This window comes from Oreochromis niloticus, linkage group LG4 (assembly GCF_001858045.2).
Source record: "Oreochromis niloticus isolate F11D_XX linkage group LG4, O_niloticus_UMD_NMBU, whole genome shotgun sequence".
NCBI lineage: Eukaryota > Metazoa > Chordata > Actinopteri > Cichliformes > Cichlidae > Oreochromis > Oreochromis niloticus.
The window spans coordinates 29,369,807-29,394,153 of NC_031969.2; the positions used below are offsets into that span (position 1 = coordinate 29,369,807).

The 24,347-nt window shown below is 40.1% G+C and overlaps 1 protein-coding gene across 5 annotated transcripts in view; it reads left to right on the forward strand.

Annotated features, from left to right (window-relative positions):
- shank1 (SH3 and multiple ankyrin repeat domains 1) overlaps positions 1-24,347 on the forward strand; it is a 112,044-nt gene that overhangs the window by 20,539 nt on the left and 67,158 nt on the right. For all 5 annotated transcript variants that reach the window (XM_005468988.4, XM_019358400.2, XM_005468989.4 and 2 more), the window contains exon 2: positions 10,585-11,139. In XM_005468988.4, coding sequence (XP_005469045.3) covers positions 10,636-11,139 — 504 coding nt within the window. In that variant the 5' untranslated portion in view covers positions 10,585-10,635. The remainder of the gene's footprint in view (positions 1-10,584; positions 11,140-24,347) is intronic.

The following is a 24,347-nucleotide window of genomic DNA, read 5'->3' on the forward strand; positions in this document are numbered from 1 at the left end:
CTTTGTCCTGTGAGCTTTGTGTCTTTCAAAAACAGATGTTAATGGCTCATCTCGCTGGTTCCCTATCCATGAATATCTTACCAGTTCATTTCTGACAAGTGTGATACTACTCAGAGCTGCCAGCCACCTGTTTCATTTGCAGATTTGAGCTCAAGTACATATTGAGTAAATACACCCCTGGAATTCAAATTCTGCTACAGGTAATTACAAAGCAGCAATGCAGAAACATTTTAGCACTGCCAAAACGAAAAAAAAAAACAGCCAATGCTCCTGTGGGCTTACTTTCTGTTATTTGTCCACCACATAGACTGATCCAACCTAAATAACAAGATCTCAGCCTGACGTATTTCCAGCACAGCATCATATTCCAATATTTTATTTCAGTAAAGACGATGGGGTTAAAGGAGGCAGCTGCAGGACCTCCCCATAGAGAACAGAGCAACAATGTATGACATCAGACATGATCAGGTTAGACACAGCATGAAAGGAGAAACTGGGTGGAGGTGGGTTCAAAACAGCTTTTAGATGCGTAGCATCTATGGGCAGGCTAAAACTGCTCATATAGCATGTCCTTTATGAGATTTGCAAAGAAGACGTCTAGAAGGGTGTCAGCTGAGCCGTCGTGGACATCTGCTGGTTCTTCTTGGATTACGTAACACTGTGATGGCTTTTCACATGTGCAGCACAATATTTCTGCAGAGACAGGGTATGTTGCTGGCAGCGGTTTGTGCTTGCGTGTATATGTGCACATATATGCAATAGCAGAGGAGACAAGTACTGTACTTAAATAGAATTTTCAGGTGTCTGTACTTACTGAGTACAGATACAGAACTGGAAATTTAAAGTTTACATGTAAGTCCTTAAGTTTTTAAATCAGATATTGGGTTTGTATACGTGAAATTATTGTGAGTTGTGATTCATTTCCCCACACTGACCCACTACAACCAATTTTAGGGTTTCCCCACCTGCTGAATCCCACTTTAACCCCTGACTGTACACATTTTCCTATTTAGAGGCAAAGTCCCCCTCTACAATGTAGGCCATAGAAAATAGAGAAATTGTTTACTTTCCTTCATTTTCCTCAAATTTGAGCTGTGCATGATTAGAATGAAAAAGTTAAACTAAAGTTTGTATTACATTTGTATACATTTATAAATAATAATAATAATGATATATATATTGTAACAACTAATAACTGAATAATATTCAGCTGCTTCACCAGTCAGTTCTTCATCCCGTGGAAGAACTGTCCTTCTTCAGTTCTGTAGCCTCGGCGAGGTCAGCAGAGCAGTTCTCCACCTGCTGCAGGCTGTGGTGAGAGTAGTCCTCCATGTCGAAGTGCATCTCAAATCAGAACAAGAACTACGGATGTCTGTTCAACAGTGAGATGAGAGACTCTTGGAAGAGCAGATGAACGAGACAACATTATCCCGTTCAGCCTGCCAGGCGGGAAACATGATAGATGAAAAATGAAGCAAGAGAAGTTGAAATAGCGTAATAAGCTTATTGTTGTTATATATCTGGGTGACCCACCCAAGAAAAAAGTCTATGTGTGGAAACACATCGACTCCCCGATGGTAACAAGTTATTAGCGCTCAGGTTAATTATGGAACAACAGAGCTGCTCGATTATGGCAAAAATCATGGATATAATTCTTTTTGTTGGCTTTAAGATAACAATTATTATTGAAAAAATAATGAGCTTGTTAAACTTTAAAAAAATAGACACTTGTCTTTTTAATTGAGTAGATTTGCTTGAACTGAAAATATAACCTGTTGTGGAGTGACTGTGGCTTTATGTTGGCGCAAAAAAAATAAGGTAAATAATGTGCTTCAAGGTAAAACGAGAGCATTGATGCAAAATAGAAGGTGGGTAGAATATTTGATCTTAACTGTGTTGTTTTAATAATCATCGGAAACCAAAACTGTAATTGAAATTACATTAATTGATTAGACGGCTGAGGAGAACGTTTCGATTGGAGCGCACATAACAGAAACTGGTACGTTTTTTTTCACATACATGTTTAACAGATCACCTAAAGAGCAAAAGCAGCCAAAATGTTGTTCCGCATGCTGCGTAAGACTTTCTCTGGATCATTACTGCATGCACCGCACAGTTGCATATCGTCACGTAAAAACGAGACTGACGCAGACTGTGTTTGCATAACACACTGCTGTGTCTGAACTAAGAGACTCAATGACAAACACTTTTGAGAGCGACACTGCCAACAGAGCAGATAAATATGAAAGCTGTCAGATCTTCTCAGGAGTACAAATGAATCTCCAGCAAACGTGTGAAGGCAGGGGCACCCAAGCTCGACACTGCCAGCAGCAGAACAAATAAAGTTTTCAGTTTGCCAATGTCCATTAACTCATTGTGCACGCCTCGTACGCGTACGCTTATTGATCCAAGTACATTCTTGGATAAAAGGAGGGTGTTTAAAGTAGCAGTTTGGCATTTAATGCAATAACTTTGCTCAATTTAGTGCCAAGAGTTAGATAAGAGGATTAATCATCCTGTCACGTCTTTATGATGAAATGAAGCTACTGCCAAAAGCTAGCTAATTTAGCTTAAAGGGGGGGTCAGAAATCTTCCCCAAGTCCTTCCCTAGCTTAACAAAGTATGCCTACCACCATCTTTTATACAGAAGCTCCCCTAAGTCTGCCAAGCAGTATGTCTAAAAAAATCACAAATTACCATTTATGTCCACACAGAAAGTTTAAATGCAGCAAAGTTGTGAGATTTATGTCGTTGGGAGGAAGCTGTGACTTGTTGACATCTTGCTCATGAGGTAACTTGGCTCAGAAAGCTAATGGCTAGCTCTTCCTGTTAAACTTCAAGTGACCGCAGCTGAATATTAAGTTGCTGGTGACTCTTTCTCTCCACTTCTCCTGCAAATTTTCATAGTTTTCTCATGGATTGCTCCACTGAGGTGGCAAAGATTTTAATTTTCCACTTCTAATTACTGCATTGCACTGTTGTGCAGTGAAGCATGGCTAATAGACCTATAGAGCATCAAGATTTACTGCTGCAGAGGCCTTGCAGGAGATATCTGATGCCCAAAGTGATCAAAGTTTCAAAATTTCTGTCACAAAAAACACAAGTAGATCCTTCAATAAAAACAAAATCTATACTGGGCTCATAAATGGTGATTTTAGTTTCTAAAATAACTTGGTTGCTTGATCGTTCCTGTAAAATCAGTATTCCTGACCAGCCTACAGTTTTCCCCTCCCGGGGGTTCAAATGTGTTTTCTTGCAGAGTGATGGTGGCTCAGAGATATGCACAAACTGCTGAGAGGAAACGTGGCTGTCACATAAATCAAAACGCTTTCCTAGGTGTTTCGTTTTGTTTTACACATGGTTTGTTGGAGCGTTTTAGGCCAAAAACCTTCACACAGAAAAATGACCCAGTGTAGGCAGTATTTGACACCCTGTGAGTGAGAACCATGTGGACCTCCTCAGCAGGGCGAGTCTTTCTGATATCGAGTGATCCTTAATCCATAATCAGCACTGTTCTTGGAGACTCGGTTCTCCCCGCTTCCAGTGTTTGTGCTCAGCTAAGATAACCAGCTGCAGGCTTAATTTTACATTTACTGGACAGACATGAAAGCCTCCTCAATCTTCTAATCTTCCTCTGCAACAAGGAAGAAAACACATTGTTTTTAAAATACATGTTGCAGTAAAACACACACTGATGCAGTGACACAACATATAGCACAACGTCACATTTGCAGGTTTTAACAGCACGACCCTTAGCATTGGGTGTAAGTGGAAAAAAGCATTAAGTTTTTTTGTATTTCATCTGATCGACTTAGTCGCTGTTCCCGCCTTCTCCTTGCTTCCCTCGTGTGGCTAATGTCAGCCCGATTGCTCGATGAGGTGAAGGTCGGCAGGGTTAATGCAGTTTTAGGTTGCAGGCCTGACTAAAGTGTTAATGATATGACCTGAAACTAAAACAGCTCTCCAAGGAGAATGGCGAGAGATGGAGATTTTCTGTAGCCAGATACAAAAGCTGAGGAGATGATTATCACTTGTTGGAATTAGGCAGTATCTAATCGCTTCATCGCCCTCTTCCTCATCACTGAGATAGACACACATAAGAGCGCACACACAGAGCATTCATTATGAAGATCTTTTATGTGTGAGTCATGGCTTTTCTCTTGGGAGCTGATTATCACTTTCCCTCTCATAATTTTCCCTCTGACCTGTTCCGGCGTAATTGACGATGAGTGATTCTCTCAAAAGTTTGGATTACGCCTTTTTAGCTGCTGCTCCATCCTTTGGGATCACGCTAGTATCTAGCTTAAAAATATATGAATAAATAGCTAAGAATGTGTGACAAATGGCTCTGTCACGCCAGCCACTTTCAGATTATTTTTGCAGACGGCAGATGATCGCTGTGCAGTGTGGGCGGATTTTACTCCACAGCTTCAAGGTACGAGTCCGTTAAAAACCTGCAAAGCAACCTGCTCTGCCTGCTTTAACGAGCTCCTCACCGTAAAATAAATTTCATCATGGGTTTCACTGGAGTGTTTTAGCATCTCATGAGCGTTTTAGTGGTGTTTCAGAGCCTTCTCCAACCTGACAGAATTGAATTATGCATAAAGGTGTTCTCCTTTCAAGTTTTTGGCGTGAAAATGTGGGAAAGGGCCAAATCTAAAAACAGTGTTGACTCTGGGATTTGGCAGCTTTAATAATAATAAAAAAATTGGCAGTAGATTTATGGTTCAACCTGACCTTCCTCCTCGCTGTCTTCTTTTCCTCTCTTTTCTCCACCATCGGCTCTGTGAGTTCACACCTTCTGGTTTCACAGACACCTCTCACATTCGACTCCCATCCTCACTCTCCTCCTTCAGAGTTCATTTGTTCCATCACAATATCTCCAGTTTTTTTTATATCCTTCCTCTCTTTTCTCTCACTCTTCTTCAGTCTTCATCATCCATGTGTGCCATTTTCTTGTTGTATTTTCTGCAACGTGCTGCTCTCGCCTCACAGATACCACAAGGCCTCTAAGGGTGGCTGTGTGTGTTCTGTTTGTTAATCAAAGTTTAGCAAACAGAGCAGAAGTTCAGTTTCAAGTTAGCCTGATTTAGAGTTCAGTTTAAATAAGACTGACTAACCAGCTGATTAAATTATTTAAAGACTTTAAGACTTAATCTACCATGAGAGGATAAACTGTCTGGACTGTAAAGATCGCCTAACCGTTTCTCCAGCACATTCAGCTGGACAACATTTATTTGGTTCTTCTTTCATTGGTTTGGTGATTCCTTTGGTTACGAGCAGATGTGGCCATAGCAACCACTCGCTAACTGACCACTAAGCAATAACAAAAGTTGAAAATATGTTGAAAATATGTGACACAAACTGGAAATGGAGTCGTTTTTGATCTATCTGTTGATACATCTGTTCAAAGATTTGACTTGAAAGCGAAACAAATGACTTATCTGTCAGGCTTAGTTGTAATTTATGATTATTTTGTGAGCATATGCACAGTGTTGGAAACAAAAGTCTAGTTTTCTGTTCTACGATGTGTACAGTAAGCGTGTTTGCAGTACAAAATATTCACAAACACGAGCAGGTGACTACAATTGAAGTCACAGTGGCCCTTTGAGTTGCTCTTATGGATTTGCAGGATTTACATTTGCGTCTCCTGTTCCTTCATTCCTCTCTCTCACACCTTGCTGCTTCCCTGTACATATTTGCTTAATCAGCAGTATGCAAAATTATGGATTGTTCACTTCCATTTATTATCATATCTTCTGGAGGTACTTACTGTATCTCTGATTGGTCAGCTTTCTGCTACAGCTTCAGAAGCTGGGCAGTTCTCTTTTCTTCTCTCTCTTTGCCCTTGTGTCTTTTTTGTTTGTCGGTTTCCTTTAAAAGAAAATTGCTTCCAATCCTGCTTCTCCATCACAGCCATCTTCTCTGTATGCTTATTACTGATGTTTCTATAGAGGCCTCATGAATTTGTTGACATTTATGGGAGTTTTAACCTCTTCCTGAAATTTTAAAAAGCAATATTTGCAAGTAGAGCAAAGTTAATACTTTATATATTTACTTGACTCAAGTGCACTTAGGCACTTCTCTCTCCACTACGTTTATCTTATTATTGTGTTTACTGTTTACTGCAGTAGAAAAAAGATTTTGTTTTTATTTGTTATTTGCTTAGTCCACAGTCTATCAAATAGTGACTGTATACCCGGTCTGCATTCTTTTAATTAAAGCTACCCTTCCCTCCAAACATAAGAAATAATGCAAAGTAAAACAACAAAATCAACAAAATTCTTCTTGTATGTGACCCTCAAATCTTTGTTAATTTAAAAACAAGAAACTGAATCATACATTGTATCATAGAGACTTAGGCTCAGTCAAGAAGCAAGAACAAATCAAGCAAAAAATAACCAGAATTTCGTTTCTTTAAACGCTTGGTCTTGAAACCATATCTTTTCATCATAAATCATAGACTACAATACAGCAGCCCTTGTTACGTTTGACCCTTTCTCCTCTACACTGCAAAGCTAATAGTCTCACAGCAAGAAGGTCCTGGGTTCACCTCCATCAGCCAGCTGGGGACCTTCTGTGTTTGCATGCTCTCTCTGTGTATGTTTGGGTTCTCTCCGGGTACTCCTATTCCTCCCACTTAAAGAATAGAATAGGAAAGAAGAGTCCTTTATTATGATTGTACATGTACAATGAAATTATGGGTGCTCCATGCCAAGTGTGCAGGAGTAAAATATAAATAGTAAGAGAGCAGGAATCAATAGCAAACGGAAGAAATGTATACAATCCAGAGGAATATATACAAAAAAAAGAGAAAGGCACACACTGGGCAAAGGAAGTGAGTAGAAACTGCCACCTGACAAGACATTGCAGCTAACATTGGAAGCTATTCTGAACACTAGCTGTAGCAGCAACTTACAAATGCAGTGGGTTTATACTCTGTCTGCGTCATTTTCAAATTAATATCAGCTCCGATAACAGCTTTTTGTGTTTTGTTTTACCTTCAAATGAGATACACTGTATGCTGTGCCTAATTACCAATGCAAGAGAAAAAGGCGGGCCATTAAAACCAAGTTTGCTCAGGCCGATCAAACATTTGTACTCAGGGGCATGAGTATGAGTGAGCACTAAATTATACGCCAAACGCTGTTGTTTAATAAATCGCTTATGTTACACAGAATTGCTGACAACTTTGAGATTTTTCCTTTAATTTAGTCAATTTGTTGTTTCCATGTTCAGTTATGATCAGTCACCTAGACGTGTTTCTGCAGAAACTCTTACATAAAAACTCAGTTTACTTTCAGTAAGACACATTTTTGAAATGCTACTTCGGTGTTAATGATAAAATGCTAATTATAAAATAATTGATTTGACATTTCTTTGGTACGTTTGTGGGTAATATAATCTGGAGGTTGTGCTCTACAGTTTGCTGCACAAGCCATTTCTTTCCTGACTGTGAGCAGAAATTCAGGCTTTTGAAAGGTGAAGACAGAAATGTTTTCAGCCAGTCAGTAGTTGTCGCGACCAGCTCTGCATTTCACTGAGTTTTTGTGTGTGTGTGAGAAGTGAGGAGAAAATGAAAGGACACAGAAGGCTGACATAGAATAGCATCTCAAGGCAGATACAAAGTATCAAAACAGCGAGCTCACAAAACAGCGAGCCATTTAGCCTCAAATTAAGGTTTTAGATCATGTTTTTTTGTTGGACTCTGGTATTTTTGTCTTTTCTTATAAGTTTCATTTATTTCAGCTGTTCAGATCAATGTGTATTTACTACACTCGCATTAAATAAATCAAGGCAACTCTTTGAGCTGGTTATATTAAAGAAAGGTGCTTCTATTTTTCAGGAATTTCCGACTTTATACCAATCCAAATGGCATCTTAAGGTGATTATGCTTTGCCACATGAATAGCCCTGTCATCCACTCCTGTCTTCGCTGTTTCATTTCCATGCAGGTTTGTTTTATTCGACCCTTTTGTTTCTCTTCGAGCTGGACAGATGGTAGTTTTAACTCTCGCTCCCACGAGGAAAGCCAAAGCCTCAACGTTACAAGTCTGACACATTTTTTCCATCACAACACGACTCCAAGTCCCCCTGAGTCTCTCGGCTGCCTCGTGACACACGCACATAGACACACACACACCACACAAGTCCATTTAAATTGTAAATTTCCCTCATTATATGGGCTTTACATTCCTTCAAGTCAAATCAAAACCAACTTAAGACTTGATGCTGGATACTTTTTAGATCAGCTGTGAGAAAGGCATTTACATCTGTATGTAAAAATTTGCAAAATGACTGGTAATTAGAGCTACTTGAGGAAATTTGTGTAATTGCTTACAAATGGGATGATAAATGAGATGTTTCCTTGTTTTCTCCTGCATCTCTCTCTGGCATCTCTCTCCGTTGACTCGTCTATCCTCGCGTGTAAACCCGAGTGTTGTCTTCCTCGCCATTTGTTATTCAGCTGTTTGGGTCTGTGTGGAGCTGTCCAGAATGTAGTGGTGCTGAAAATCCTGAAAACAGTGCACAGAGCCAAGCGGAGGCCTTCAGGGACAGATCTGTTATCTTGCTCACTGGCGCTCTGAAGTGGCTTCTCAGCTCTCTCAGGGGTGATGGCAAGAGCAAGAGTGTATGGTTTTTCTGTTATATGAAGTGCTATAGTCCTTTACAAGTGTCTGCACTGCAGATGTGCATCGACACATTGTCTGCTATTGTAGGGTTAGATTTGGCTGTGTTGGTTTATTGATGATTATTACAGGGAAGGATAAAAAGTATGAAATAAAAATCAAAACAGCCATGCAGCTGGTATGACCATCCCACAGTTTTTTTCTTTATTCTCTCCTTGAAATAAGGGAACACAGTGAGCCTCAGCACAGAACAAGCAGCCAGTCTGTCCGTGATGATTCAGTAGAGGCAGAAAACGCCACACAGAACATGGTCCCGTCCAAAAAAGCTCCATCAAAATTGTGAGAACTCACCAATGGAAAAAAAGTCTATCCTAGATATTTCCCCCAGCTTTGAGGCACTGATTGACCAAAAACTGTCATTTAGTTTAATCCTGCCTAAAGAAAGTGGAAGAACAATGTTTGTATAGTCCGAGCCAAAAGTTTTGACACTAAAAACTAATTTTTGTGTTTCATTCACTTTGTCACTTCTGGTTTTATTCAGATTGCTTTTAATATGTTTCTACAATATACTGACTTTAATTTGCAGATAAATCAAACTTATGCAATGAGTATTTACAGTGTTATCATTATAGTGCTAGTTCAAGCTTCTGGGTCAAATCCTGAGATGCCTTTGAGCATCTTAGTTTGTTGGTTTCAGCCTGTCCACCTGCTTTTTTGAGGCTCGACTGTAGAGTTGGACTAAAATCTGGGAATATTCCTGGCCATTGATCCAAAGTATTAAATTTCGTAAAGTCCAAGCCATTTTGTTGTCACTTTTGCCATTTAACATGTTGCTCTATCACTACTGAAAAATGCAGTTGGCACAAAATTGCTCAAGGATCACCGGAAGAAGTTGGTACAGATATTTTTACTGTAGGAAATTTTTTTTTTATCAAAAGTTTAAAACAATCTCTTTGAAATGTGCTGAAAGACGTTTTTGGGAATTTCGTAGGCCCATCAGGTTCTATGTAAAGGTGGAGCCAAATGATGCACACGTGAGCAAAGTAGCAATAATAAAAGTAATTTGCATGTACATGTGTGTTGTATTTGTAATTGTGTAAAACCATATAAAAAAACACCTGCCAGAACACCCCCCCCCCCACGCTGGGAAACATTAGGAAGTAGACTGGAGCAGGATAAATGACTAACTTGCAAAGAATGAAAGAAACAGAGGAAGTGAACACATGAGGGTGTGAAGCTAACCAAGGCAGGAAGTAAAAGAGTAGAAAGTTCAGTATAAAACACAACAACCAAAACAAAATAGGGAGTGACTATGAGTGATTCAGACATACAGAGGGATAAACAGACCAGAACAGAAAATACATGGGGGGAAAGCGAACACTCAGAAACACGAGGAAGGAAATATCAAAGAAAAAACAGGAACTAAAACTCAGGCACCAAAGTTGTAACAAGGCTTCCTGTGAGAGGAACATTAATAGTTACCTGCGGCGGCCTTTATCTGCTGATCTTCGAGGGTTTCACCAGGTTCACTTGGGGACCAGCTGATCTCTGACTGTGTCCACCTTTTATATGTAGTACTCTAGTACAAGTTGTCTCAGTGGTAACTCCTTAAGAGTCTATGTCAGTACAGAAGTACTCAGTTGTACAGTTCTATTTCTCAGAGTCAAATACCGGCATGTAATGGAGACGGAAAGCTTCCAAAGGTTCAGACTTGTATTGAGTTTAATGTCTGTCGAGAGTCGGGGAGCAGAAAATTAACATCACAAGTGGCTTCAATTATAGATGAGGTGTGAATAGCATGTCATCATGTGTTCAGGGTTTTAAGTACTGCATGTCTGTTACCATAGAGACCACATTATTTAGAGTGATGCTGTGTAGATGCTCTTCTTAAAAACTTTTTCTTCTGCAGTTTGTTCCTGATCAAGTCCTCTCCTCCTTTCTTTTTCACCTTGCAGTGTATCTCTGGGAATGATGGTGTTGCCACTGTTGCCGCCCTCTCTGTCGCCATGACGATGCCATTTAGCCCCCTGTCCAGCGACGAGGAGCAACAAAGGATGCTGGGAAACAGTCGACATCTCTATCCTGGGGCAGAGGACGAGGAAGAAGAGGAGGAAGAGGAGGAAGAGGAAATGGAAGAAGATGAACGCGATGATGAAGGGGAAGAGGAGGAGAATGGCGAGCTGGAGGGGGAGGAGGAAGATGACGAGGAGGAGATGGTGGAGGAGGTCAGGCGTGGAGGCCTCTCACGGGGCGGCAGAAGCGAGGGACACAGGCAGTCAGGTAAAATGGCCGGACGTCCCACAGGAGACAGGCAGGTCCGACAGGGGAACCCTGGAAACCCCTATTCGTCTAACCCTGGACCCACACACCAACAGCAGTCCAATCAGATACAGCATCAGCAGCAGCAGCAGAGGAGGCTGAAGGAACACAGCGCCAGCTCGTTGCCATCTGAGGACGCCCACATTGCCATGATGGTGTTTCGCATTGGCATCCCAGACATAAAGCAAACGGTGAGTGCTGTCTGCACACAGCAACAATCACTGACAAGTTTATAAACAGCCTGAAGTCCACCTGCTGTTCCAACAGTTTCAACACCCAAGAATCAAGATTCATTCAGTTATGAATCATGCAACACAAGGTTTTTTTAAATGTAATATCAGAAAATAAAAAATACTAACTGTCTTAATATTGTGTGTATAGAGAAAAAGATCTTTAGTTTTAGTCTTTTTCAGTTTGGTCATACCCATCATGGTGAGGCTTTGGGATGTGTATGTAATACTTAAATGTTAGCACTCTATATGTTCTGAACAGCTTAATTCTTGCTCCTAACACACAACAAAAAAAACATTCAACAAACTAAAACTGAATAGTTTTAAACAATAAAAAACAATTCCATCTAAGGAAACAACTAAAGCTGAACTGAGTCCAAAGATCCAAATCAAAAAGTTGTTAGGTGTGTTTTTTGTCCTGTCTCCCTCTCCTGTGATGGAGATGGCTGCCCTGACCTGAGCCTGGTACTGCTCGAGGTTTCTTCCTGTTAAAAGGAAGTTTTTTCTTCCCACTGTCGCCAAGTGCTTGGTCATAATGGGTCATCTGATTTTTGGGGTTTTCTCTGTATTATTGTCGGATCTTTACCTTACAATATTAAGCGCCTTGATGTGACTGTTGTTGTGATTTTGCGCTATATAATTAAAATTGAATTGAATTGTACTGATGAGGATTATCAGTGTTCTGGGGAGTTTATTCACCTGCTGCAGAAGCTTCTGGTACCAGTTTATGATGTTTCCAGTTGCATATACTCATACTTACACTGTCCAATTGCTGTTTGGTCTGATGCCTCCTGTGTGGTACCTTTATGAACAAAGTTTCTTTTGGCATCTTTGACATCATGATGCACTTATTTAGTTTTACAGAGCTACAAAATCTGCATTTGGAGGTTGGAAGGGTGGCTGTAACAGCTAGTTTACAGTTATTGTTGCCCTCACGAATGGCAGCATGAAAACTGCCGGTGCAGTTTGATGTCATTTATTTATGCTGCCGGGTTGAAGACACAATGACACAAGTGGGCAATTTTATTGATATATCACTAGCTCAGAGATTCTTAGATTATACAGTATGGCCTTAGATAATACATGCTGCCACAGCTTGAGAAGATGAGACTTTTTAGAGAAAACCTTGACAAAAATCTCCATGATCACTTTGCATATGATCTACTTCTGCTGATATTCCAGCACAACAACTACGGCGAGTCCAACCCGGAGTCTGCAGTTCAGGTTAGATTTCCAAAACAAACAGCACGGTTTTGCCTAAATATTCCCAGTTTTTGAATGTGACGGCCTTCTAACTAATCACTACACTCTTACACTCCTTAACACACCACATTTCCATGCTTTAAAGAAGAACTTGGACATAACTGTGACACGCAAGCTGCACTGAAAACCTGCAAAATTTTAAATCCTTTAAATGAGAATCAGTGTGGAAAAAGAAAACATAAGCAGACAACTGAAGAAAAAAAATCACCAATTTGGTGCCTGCTTTTATAAAAGAGCTGTAAAAAACGCAGCTACTTTCAGTGACTATAGACATAGATAGTACAGTTGAGTGAAAGATCTGTGAAGAAATAAAAATTTTCAAGGTGTGAAAACAAGGAAGCCTTCGTGACACCTTCAAAGAAATACACGTCGCCTCAGGTTTACTGTGGAACATCTATGCCCCTGTACTGACTCCTTGGTGTTAGGTAGGAGGGAGCCGTGTTCAGCATTGTTGCCCTGGGGCCAGTCGTTTCTTAATCCGTCCACGAATGTATGACAGTACATGTGGCCAGTTCAGTCTAAATGGACAATGTGCAGTGTGGGAGAGTATGATTCTCTCTCTCTTTCTTGCTGTCTCACTGCATCCACAGTGAAAAACCGAGAGAAGCGTAAACACTTTTAAGCACAGCGGCTCTCTGAGAGAGAGAGGGGGACTTTCAAGGTGACCCAACTCCCGAGAAAAGACAAAGAGAGCGAGAGGCAGAGCCAAAATGCACACAATAGCAATTAGGATGAGAGTATGTGGACAGGAATTAGATTTTGCAATGCAGGAAAGGATTCAGTCAAACTGAGGGAAGCTAAAGTGGAGAGAGGAGTTACGGGGGGCCCCTGGCTTAATGTTGCCAAAGAGATTTTAAATGGTGCGATAAAGCATGGCGTGAAAAGCCCTTTTAGGTGTGACTGGTTTTAAGAGGGTTGTCCAGAATCACGATAGACCAATCTCCCGCCGCTCTGCATTTCCCCAGACGAGGTCTTACATCACATCAGTGCAACACAAGTGTGTCTAAATTGGCTTTACGGGCTGGAGATGGAACTGCCTCCATGTACAGTACTTTACTTTAACCACTCACAAAAATCAGGCAGAAATCAGTGCCAGGCATTTTTCAGCCTTTTCCCCCGACTTGAATCTCAGTGATGAGCGATCTGTTAAAATGAAACTCACTGATAATTGAGGAAATCATCGTGGATGCATCTTTGCTCATGTCCAAATTAAAGCTGCTAACATTTACTATCTGTCCCCGTTTTCTTATTCGGTTACGTGATCTTGGCCTCTGTCATGTATTTATTGGTTACTTTATACACCAACAACAAGATTATGACTCCAAACATGTGGATGGGTGTCCATATTTTGTATTTACCATCCCAGAGCGCTATAAATGCTTTGCTCATGCCTTCTTCCTCCCTCTTGCTGCTGTGTGATTTATTATTGATCTGTGCATGGGTGTTTTCAGCTGTGTTTTTGCTGTGTGTATCTGTGTGCGTGCATGTGTTTGTGTCTGCGTGATTTGGTGTTTTTTAAATCAGACCATAAATAATTCACTCCTCCCTGTTTATTCTAACAACAGAATCAAAGTTTTACTGTAAAAATATGAATAAATGAAAAGGGTTTGGGGGAAGATGCTCATTTATGCTTGGGGGCAAAACCTCAGAAATTTACTAGACAGTCCCATAAAGACAGAAAATGGCACTGATGCAAAAAGAGAGAGGGGTAAAAAGATGGAGACAGAGTAGATGAAAGTACAAAGAAGATAGAGGTAAAGGTAAATGAGGGGAAATGGGAGTAGATCAAAGTGGAATGAAGCTGTGAGATAGGTGGATGTAGGAGTTAGAGAGGGATTCAGATTGATAAAGTGAAGCAGACAGAAGTAAATAAAGGTGAAATGAAAATAGCTCTACAGAAAGGTCATGCTGACCTTTAGCTAACATTAAGCCATGTTTAATGTTGATTTTTCTGTGTCTTTACATCTGAACATTTAAGATTCACTTCAATCTGAAATAACTTGTTACTGCAGCCACCTTAAAAACTGCGATTGCAATACAAGACTAAAAATCTCCATATCAAACTTCTAAAGTTTTCTTTATTAAGCACAGACCTCGAGATTAATCAAGCAGTTCAGCATATGACCTCATATAAATTCAGCATCGCATTAATCAGCTACACTTAAAGTGGACCTCTTCTGCTTTTCTTTATGTTCCATCACATATGCTGCTCCATTAGTGGATGCCCATATTAAACCTGCCCAGAATATCAATCAGATCACAGGATGTGCAGGGAATCCATATGAGCTGAAAACTCTGGCTTCGGTCTGATCTAAACACTCAGTTTTTCTACTCTAGGCTCTGCATGATGTCATTGAGAGTGGAAATTTGTAATATAGCCAAGACAATCCAACAGCTTCGGGCGTGAGCACAGAAGCGCCACCTGTTATACGTCTCTGTAGGTTCTCCCCCATTAGAAGGCAACTTGACTTTTCCTTAGGTTCATGAAGAAGTTTCATGACTTATCCAAAAGGCTTCAGGGTGGGTCTTCAACTCTCAGGGACTCCAAGAGGTGAAATACCCAAGATTCCCCATCATTATCTAGCACTGAAGAAGCTTCACAATCCCAACGCCTTCATGATCCCCAGAAGAAGTCCAGTTACGTTCGGCTCCAGCACTTAAACCACCCACCTGCTGTTCTAACACTGTTTGTGAGAGAGAACCAATCAGACGGAAGCTAAAACAGACTGTTTCAAACAGAGGATGAAGTGACGGCTTCCACCAAAGCTCATTTAAGCTAAATAAGGAGCAATTTGAAGTCCAAGTACAAGAATAAGAAGCTGGAAATGAGCATAAAGATTTGCTTTTAATGTGTAACATTTCTCAGTTTTTAAAAAATGTCTTTACCAAGGAGAGAGCTGAGGTAGAAGAATGCAATCAGTGATGGTTTTTCTCTCTTTTGTGAAACTAGTTGGGCAAGTAGAAAATGGGCAAATCAGGAATCAAATATAATCAAATAATATTTGACATGGATCAAAAACACTTAAAAAATGTGAGATAGGCGGGTACTATTGGAGAACTCCTCCACAGAAGAACCTTCAAATATTTCTTTGAAAAAAACAACAAAAATGAAGCCTGTTTGAGTTCAGTCTTTTAATAGGAAGGATTTTTATGCCTCTCCAGATCTTTTCTTTTTGTGCGGGTGGTGCAAAGGGTTACACGAAATAAATAATTATATATCTTTAAAGTAATTAGATGCTGAATTGCTTTTGCAATCTGTGTAATTTGCTTTTTTTTAAAACCTAAAAACAATTCTAAAAGGCTTGTAATCACATTCATTAACTTGTGTTTTTCTTGTAAATACTGATCTGGAATATTTGTCTAAGTGTGCACTCTTTTAATGTCTTCTTCAGTTATTTAAAGCCCCTTTGATCTCTTCCATTTTTTGTGCTCTATTTCTGAGCTGATTATAAACATAAACTCACACTTGCAGATAAACATTAGCATAAGAAAGAGCTGAAACAACCTTATCGACTTCCTGCCGAGATGTACTGACTGAGTGCATATTGTCTTACTCCTTAAGGTTATGGGCGTTAGAACCCAGCGGCATCTCTCTGACATTTACTGTGTCATACTCTTGCGCTCTTCCTATCCTGTCTCAGCCTCCTTGGGTCATTGTTTAACTCCCTCTCTCGATCTCAGACTGTACTTTCAGAATGAAAACATCTGAAGTCCACAGTTATCCCTCCTGGTCAGTCTCTTGCTCTTTATCCTCCTCCACCTCCTCTGTCCTGTCACTGATGTCAAGTATCATTCCTTCACCCTCCCACTGCTTTAGCTCTGTTCTACACTTCGGCTAATTCCTCCTAAATAAGCCCTAATTGCATTTTAATTGTATTATAATGAATCAAGGGACTGACCGTAGTATGCAAATGGAAAGGTTATGAATTGAGGGAGGAGGATATGGAGTGATGGAAGAGCATCCACATGCAGTAATGCACAGGACACAGATAAATACACACAGACACTGGTAATTATTTTGCCATTTTTTGGCAGAAAACCAGCTCTAATATTTAATGTTCACTAATCAGTGGTGTGCATCTAGGAAATGATGCATTAGATGCAGTTTGATTACAAATTGACCTACACCAATTGACTCTGACATGGCAATTTATATTCTGATTTCATTGGAGCTGTTGCACAACAGATTATATTTGTACAGTAGACAGGAAAAAATCTGCATGATCTCAAAATCTATTCTGGATCATAGGGAAATTTCTCAGTGTATCCACAAATACAAGCTATTGATGACATGAAGTATGCAGTAAAAGTTTGGACTGGCAGCTGTTCTGAATGTTTTACACTTTGCTTTCACTCTTATAAGCACACTGTAATCCACATTGTGGGACATGTATAGAAACGGGCACGTTATCTAGATGCACGGCTCTTATTGGATTTGCTTTGGTGTTTTCTAAGTTTTCTGAGTCGAGTTGACCAGGACATCATTTTATATTCCTGTCAGCTAGTTAGTGGACTCAGTATAAACTCAGTATTTTACAACCTTTTACAAACTGGGTTTGTCACTTATCTGTACTCTAATTTTAATAACTGTACAGTACTCTGCTTTGGTAACTATTATCCATGATGCAAATATGTTTCTGTTCTGTGTCCTGTTCTATTTGTATTTACATTTTTTTGTTTTTGTGTGTTTTTGCTGCTGATACAACCAAATTTCCCCCTTGTGGGACAATTAAAGGATTATTCTATTCTTCTATTCTATTCTATTTACTGAGGTGACAGATCAAGGAACCTGAACACTGTATTACCATAAATTTATATGCAATATGACTTCTTTTACAATCCCCCCACCCCCCTACCCCCCAGCTAGGTTTATCACACTTCTGCATAGGCTTCACTTTTTCGATCAATCTTCCACATCCATTTTCCACAGAGAGTCTCTATGGCAGCTGTGCGTTGTAGCTGCAGTCACAGGATACTGTTACAGCAGTCACAGTAACAGTCTTGTGGCAGCTTGTTAAGTAGTTACAACTTTTAAGCTATTAATTTGTGTCTCTGGATGTGAATTTATAATTTTTTTCATGACCTCGAACATGATTTTTCATCGGACCGATCTCCTGTCTACTGATTTGTGTCCATTTGCATTGGAGGCTGGATGGGGTCGGCGGTGTTATGAATGATTGCACCAGCGGGGACGGATTTTTAGACTTTAATTGCATTATTAACTGTCATTAGAAACTCAGTTAGGGTCAGACAAAGATCATTGTTTGGCTGGAGAAAATTGTTGCTACTTATCTAAAAGCTCTGTTTTCTTGGTTGCCAGGGATTCCTCTGAAGACTCTTGTGAATATGGATGCTGTAGATATGAAACATATTTTCCACTGAAATACATCAGGCTTAAAGTTGAGCTCTGTCATTACACAAAATGGGGCCATTTGTATCCATGAGTATCGCCAAAACGATTCCTATCCATCACACTGTCTTAGGATGTTTCACACCTGCGGTGTTTAGTCCATTTAAATTGAACTTGTGCTCGTTTTCCTCCTTGGCACGTGTGAACACAGTAATCGCACAGTAACCGCACCGAGACCCTTTGGAGTAGGTGGTCTCGGTACGTTTCCAAATGAACTCCAGAGCGGTTCGTTTATGGTGTGAAAGTAATCAGACTGAAACATATGAAATCTGAACCAACTTCCAGGTGTACGTTACAAGTTTGAGCTAAAAAAATAAAACATTTAGGCACGTATGCTTTGTATTTGAAATGCTGGACGGTACTAGATGTGCAAAGGTCTGTACAGGTGAGCAACTAGCTGTGACATGAACAGAAATTCTCAGTGTTGTCTAACAGTCCAGAACACAGCACCTTCTTCCCATATTTACTTCCGTTGCCTTTGCTACTTTGCTACATCACATGACAAGAGCCTGTATTTTTTAATCTCTACTGTAACATTTCCACAGAGCACTCAGTCAAAATATCTGGGGATATGTCCTTTCTCTCCCACAGTGGTATTTACCTTTGAGGCTTTAAAACTCCCTTAATAGAGCTGCACAATCCTGCTGGGGAGATCTGTTGCAAGTCACTATCAATCGAGACTGCACCGCTGGTGCACTGATGCTTACAAAGACAGCAGGAGATGTAGCAGCTTATTATATTTATCAAGAGGGGATTTGAAGCATTGATCTATGTAGACAAAAATATTGGCTTTAGCAGGTAGTGGTTATAGGTTAAGAAGAAGGAAGAGACAGTTCAGGGTGTTATGTAGAATAATATTTTTCACTGTCACAGTCATTTTACAATTTATTCACTAAAGGTCGAAGTTATGTCTGCTATGTCAAATCCAGCTGCTTAAAGTGTTTTCAGATGTCTTCGGAATTTGAAGGAGTCAAAGTTGTGATCTGAGTCAAATTAAAATGCCGTCTTTGAAATGCTCGTATTTGTAATCTAGTCCACTTTTTTTTTTCAAAGGTAGGTTCTGACCTACAAATTACCAGCTCAGAGATCACAGTGACACTCTAATGGGGAATTCCTTTTGCAAGTACTCTTTTATATATTGTGTATTTACTACAGATCGGTTTTTAATCATCTGCATTTATTTGGCCAGCTGGAAACTTTGCATCTATTATTTTGGTTGCTAAAAAGTGTTAACTAATAACTTGCTTTGTGGTTCTTAAGCCAATGTAAAGTGAAAAAACAGGGATCAGAAACTCTTATTTAGGTCCATGTTTCACATCCGTGCTGTAAGTGTAACAACCAAAGAGCAAAAATATGGACACATTATTGTAAGGGTTGAGTTTTTTAACCCAATTATTTAAAATGCCTAAGCTTTATAACACTACACTATAGCACAATTTATGTGCTTTCAGACCTTGATTCATTCAACTTTATTGAGACTCTGTAGTGCATTGAGGTAGACGCCACGTTTTGGAATGTAGCTGAGCAGAAGTCTTTTTGCTGGTCAAATAAATACGTTCACTTTTATTCTGTTTCATTTTAATAGCTCCAGTTTCTGACAACAGTCGTCTGATGACGCTTTAAATAGTCAGATGAGGAATCCATAATATTAAAAAGAGACTCTTGGAAATATCAGCTCTAAGGTGACGGAGCTTTTAACAGAGCCAGGCTCAGGGATGGTTTAAAGGATGAGGGGAAATAAATAAAAGAGAAAAAATAATCAGAATTACATCACAAACAACAAACAGACGAAAACACAAAGTGCAAGAGAAAGTAGACAAATATTGCATGCAGCAGTGGCGTATAACTGCAAGGGGGTGTAAAGGGGGAGTTGAGGAGAAGTGCTCGAGTGCATGAAGTCATGGGAAGTCCAGCTTTCTGAACCAGCATTAAGGGATGCTTCAGGGTCAGATGAATATAAGCGTCACTAAAAAATGAACATTTGAAGTGGGTTTCTGTCTCCTGAACCCAAACTGGGAGCTTAATCCACAGGACAGGGGTCTGAAAGCTGAAGGCTTTCAGACTTTTAAAACTGTAGGAACCACAAGTGAGCCTGCAGCCTGAGAACGAAGACCTCTGATAGGACAATACGGAACTATTAGATCTTTAAGATATAATGGGGCCTGATTACTCAAGACTGTGTGTGAGGAGAAGGGTTTGAAATGCAATTCTGGATTTAACAGGGAGGCAGTGAAGAGAAACCAGTAAAGGGGACATATTGGCTTTTAGAACAATCACATAATGAGCAGTTAAAGGACATGTCCTGATAACAGAAATGACTCCACATTTTCTCATATTGCAATAAAGAGTAAGTATCTGATTACACACTATGTTTCTGAAATAAAAGTGCACATCATAATCAAGTGTATGAAGTAGCATAAACATCTATTTTGCTGATCCTACCTTATCATCAACTGGTAGCACATATAAAAGCTGCTGGTACATTAACTCACTCGTGTGCACAGAGACGCTTAGATCTGTGTATCACGAGTTGTTCATACCATGCTGTCACAGCGGGAGGTGAAGGCAGTCGTATCTGCAGGTTTATTAGATTGTCAGACTCGTGCACGCCAAGTCAAGTTGGCATTTGCCCGCTGAGTGCATTAAACAGCATGAAACAGATGAGTTTTTCTACGCTGTTTGACTTGAGCTGAATTCTTTCAAACCCTGAAGTGAAAGCTGCAGCCCTCGTGCAGGATTTGGCCTCGCAAACGAACTTCCGCACTATTATTTTCCAGTGCCTTGTTAAGATATGTGAACTAGTCAGACTACAAGGCACAGAGTCCAAAGTGCTACAGCACTTTAGGGTTTGCATGTTAATGAAAAGATAAGCCCCAGAGGTGAACAGAAGTACTGAGATAATAGAGAGGGAAGTATGGGAGGAGGAGAGGAGGCAGGGCAGCATACATGTGAGAGTGATGGAAAGTTGATGAAGACAATGGAGGAAGAAAGGACGGGGAAGATAAGGGATGACAGGAATGCTTTAAAAATAATTCATTGTTCTGATCTTCTGTAGAGAGAAAACGTCTGGTTGGAGTGCATTACAGGGAGAGGCAGATGGGAGAGAGTAGTTAAATGACTACATGCAAGGCACACACGCACATGTGTGTGTGTGTCTGTGTGTGGTGGGGGGTTATTTCCCCATAGATCTCATTAAAGGCTTCTAGTCCCCCTGCAATTGGCCTGCAGAAAAAGGCCAGAGGGGGCAGAGATAAAGAGAGCTAGAGACAGAAAGTGAAGTGGGAGAGCGAGCACAGTCTCTTATTTCTGCATAGATAAGTGACAGAGCTGTTATAGGAAGATGGAGAGAGCGAGGGGGGGGAGGAGAATAAGATAGGCAGGGGAAGATAAAGAGCAGCATGGACAGAGTGAGTGGGCGTATGTGAGTGGGAAAGTGTGATCACAGCTTTAGGAGGCAAGACAGAATTTTCGGTCTGCATAATGATAAAGCCACAAGAGGAACAGAAGGGCTTAAAGATGCATAAAGATTTTAATGTAAAACTAAGAATCATATGGAAGTTTTAAGTGCTGGAAAAGCTGTGAGACTGAGTGCGTGTATGTCGGAGCGTTCTTGGAGCTGGAGTATGAAAATCAGGATCCTGTGGAGTATGAACACCTCATTCGCTGTTATGTTGCTCGCACTGAAATAAAGAGACAACAGAGTCTGACTTCACTGCCGCTATCAATTTTTTTTATATTACTGATGAACAGATGGAGAAGCCATATCCAGCAGAGAAGCAAATGCAGAGTTCAGAAAAGTAAATCTCAGATTTTGATGAGTCAAAACTCACTAGCATGAAAAACTGCAAAAATCTGACTATGCTTGCTATCATGTTAATCATGTTCATGAAATGCATGTAAATGGTGCCAAATAGTCCACATTTGAGCAGGCTTTGGTTTCTGCTTATTGTCTGACATACATTTTCCATCCATCAGTTTTTTTCTGCTTATCCAATTCATGGCTGTGGGGGGTTGGGGACCACCACAGGTACCAAGCTACACCCTGGAGATCAGAGGGCTCACACATAGAGGCAAATAACCATTCGCTCCTACAGCCAGTCATGAATTTCAAGCATGTCTTTGTTGGTAGGAAGTCAGAGTATCCAGAAGGACAGTGGATCCAAATCCAAGACTTTCCTGCTGGGAGGCAACGGTGCTAACCACTGCACACCTGTGCTGCCTGTTTTGTTACATTAAGTTTCGTTAGAAACATGACCTACCTATGGAACAGAACGTCTTAAACTATCTATCTATCAAACTGTCTGGCTGCACCAGAAACCCTGAAAAAGAATCATGCATTGCCCCAGAGATTCGATCAGCAGACTAGCTGATGTCTTTCTACACTGCAAAAAATATCCGGGTAATGAATAGCTGTAAAAAAACCAAAACAACTAGCATTAATACTGGTTCATCAGCATCTACGCAATCACCTAAATATGGTTTAAAAAGCTTTTTTTTGCCACAATATATATTTTATTTATACTACTATCTTTGAGCAAAGTTGCACAGCATGAATCCTAGTTTGGCTTTCTGACACCATCTTGGAGTGCCATGCCTCTCTCATATATCTCACGTACTTACCTGCATTTTTATGCCTACTGGAGATGAGCTCTTCTCTGTTGTGTTTGCATGTTCTCCTGATGCTCTGGTTTCTCTTACCCTCAAAAACATGTAGGATTAAATCTGCTCTCTTGACCAAAGGGTCAGGAACACCATAACCAAAGACTCACTGGTTTACAGCTGAAGGTGACCCCTGGGTGAGATGATGACTCTCCACCACTTTGAATTTGTCAAATGGGTTAAATGTAGTGAACATTTTAACATTTTCTTTTGAAATAAAGATAGGGCAGTGAGGATGGGTTATCCTATTTCAGAGGGCAGTGCTGTGCTTCTGCTACATTTATTTCAGACCTACAGTTACATTTCAGATTAATAAAATATAAGAGAATAAATAATTTATTACAAAAGATTAAACCAGTGACTCACAATATTTTGGGATTGCATTCGCTTAAAAAAAACAACCCACTGTCTTTTTGGAGACCAGTTTATTCCAAAAGTGCAGCTTTTTGAGTTGATGCTTTAATATTAAAAGCCTAATGTAATATTTTTAATAAACCAGATTGCTTCTTTTCCCAGAAGGGCAATGCTTTCACGTTTAACAATGTGAAAGCTGACTATTTTTCTGACTATTTGCTGGACTTGAAATGTACAACTTTTATGTGTAATGTCCCTTAGAATAAAAGGACTGCTTTGACTGCCTGTGCTGGCACTGGGTCTTTTTTTGTAGGGAGTACAGATTAGCTAACATGCTGCATGCAAAGAGCATTTTAAAGAAACAAATTATATTTCCATGGATAAAATGGAAGCGTAAAGAAACTAACAGCCTGATTTCTTTATGTACAATTATTTCAGTTCAGGAGAGACCATTTGGAAGAATTTAACATGATTTATAGAGAAAAAAATTAATGAATCCAGACTGGCGAATAGACCCCAATGACCCATCATGGCAGAACCGAATCCCAGCAATGATATGAGTTTGGACACAGGAACCCCCGGAGTCTAGATGCTGCTTGTGGTGAAGATGAAGATGGCAGCTTTGATGGAGCGCTGAGTAACTTGGGTGAGGTGCAGATGGGGAAGAAGTGGGTTGACGAATGAGAGTCTAAAAGGGAGAATGATGGAAGAGCCCTGAGATTTAATGCACACAGAATAACGGCTGATTGGCCTGAAGAAGAAGCAAAATGCATGAATATGATTGGACTAGTTTAATGATGTCAGTATGGAGTTTAACAGCGAGGGAAAGAGGAGGTGATAGAACAGACTAGCAGCCAAACACCAGGGAAAGCAAGCAGATGATGACAGGAACATTTTTAGAGTTACACACCCTATGGGTGGGACCAAATACCACATAATTTGCAGTTGAAGTTGAAGTTTTATTTATATAGTGTCAAATCACAGAAACAGTCTCCTCATGGCTCTTTATATTATAAAGTCACTAGAATAAGAGACAGAAAATCCCAGCAGTCAAATGACCCCCTATGGGCAAGCACCTGGTGACGGGGGAAGGAAAAACTCCCTTTTAACAGGAAGAAACCTCGAGCAGAACCAGAAAACAGTGGCTATTTGCTCTGACTGTTTGGGGTGAGGCGGGGGAGACAGAACAAAAGAAAGAATGTGGAAGAGAGACAGAGGTTAATAATAACTATTACAAAGCTATTTTATAGCAACTTCAAATCTTACAATCTAAAGCCAAAATCTTGCTTCTGCTCTTTTTCTTTTCTATTACTGAGTCTGAGCATCATTATCAGAGGATATTGTTTTCAAGTAGGATCTTGTGCGTATTAGGTGAACATTTAAACCACTACATTATGGAACTGAAAGATATGCAAGCATGCCATAAAATCTGCCAATTCAAATATGTGGAGGTACCTGTTGTGGTGACGCCTTGTGTCTAAGG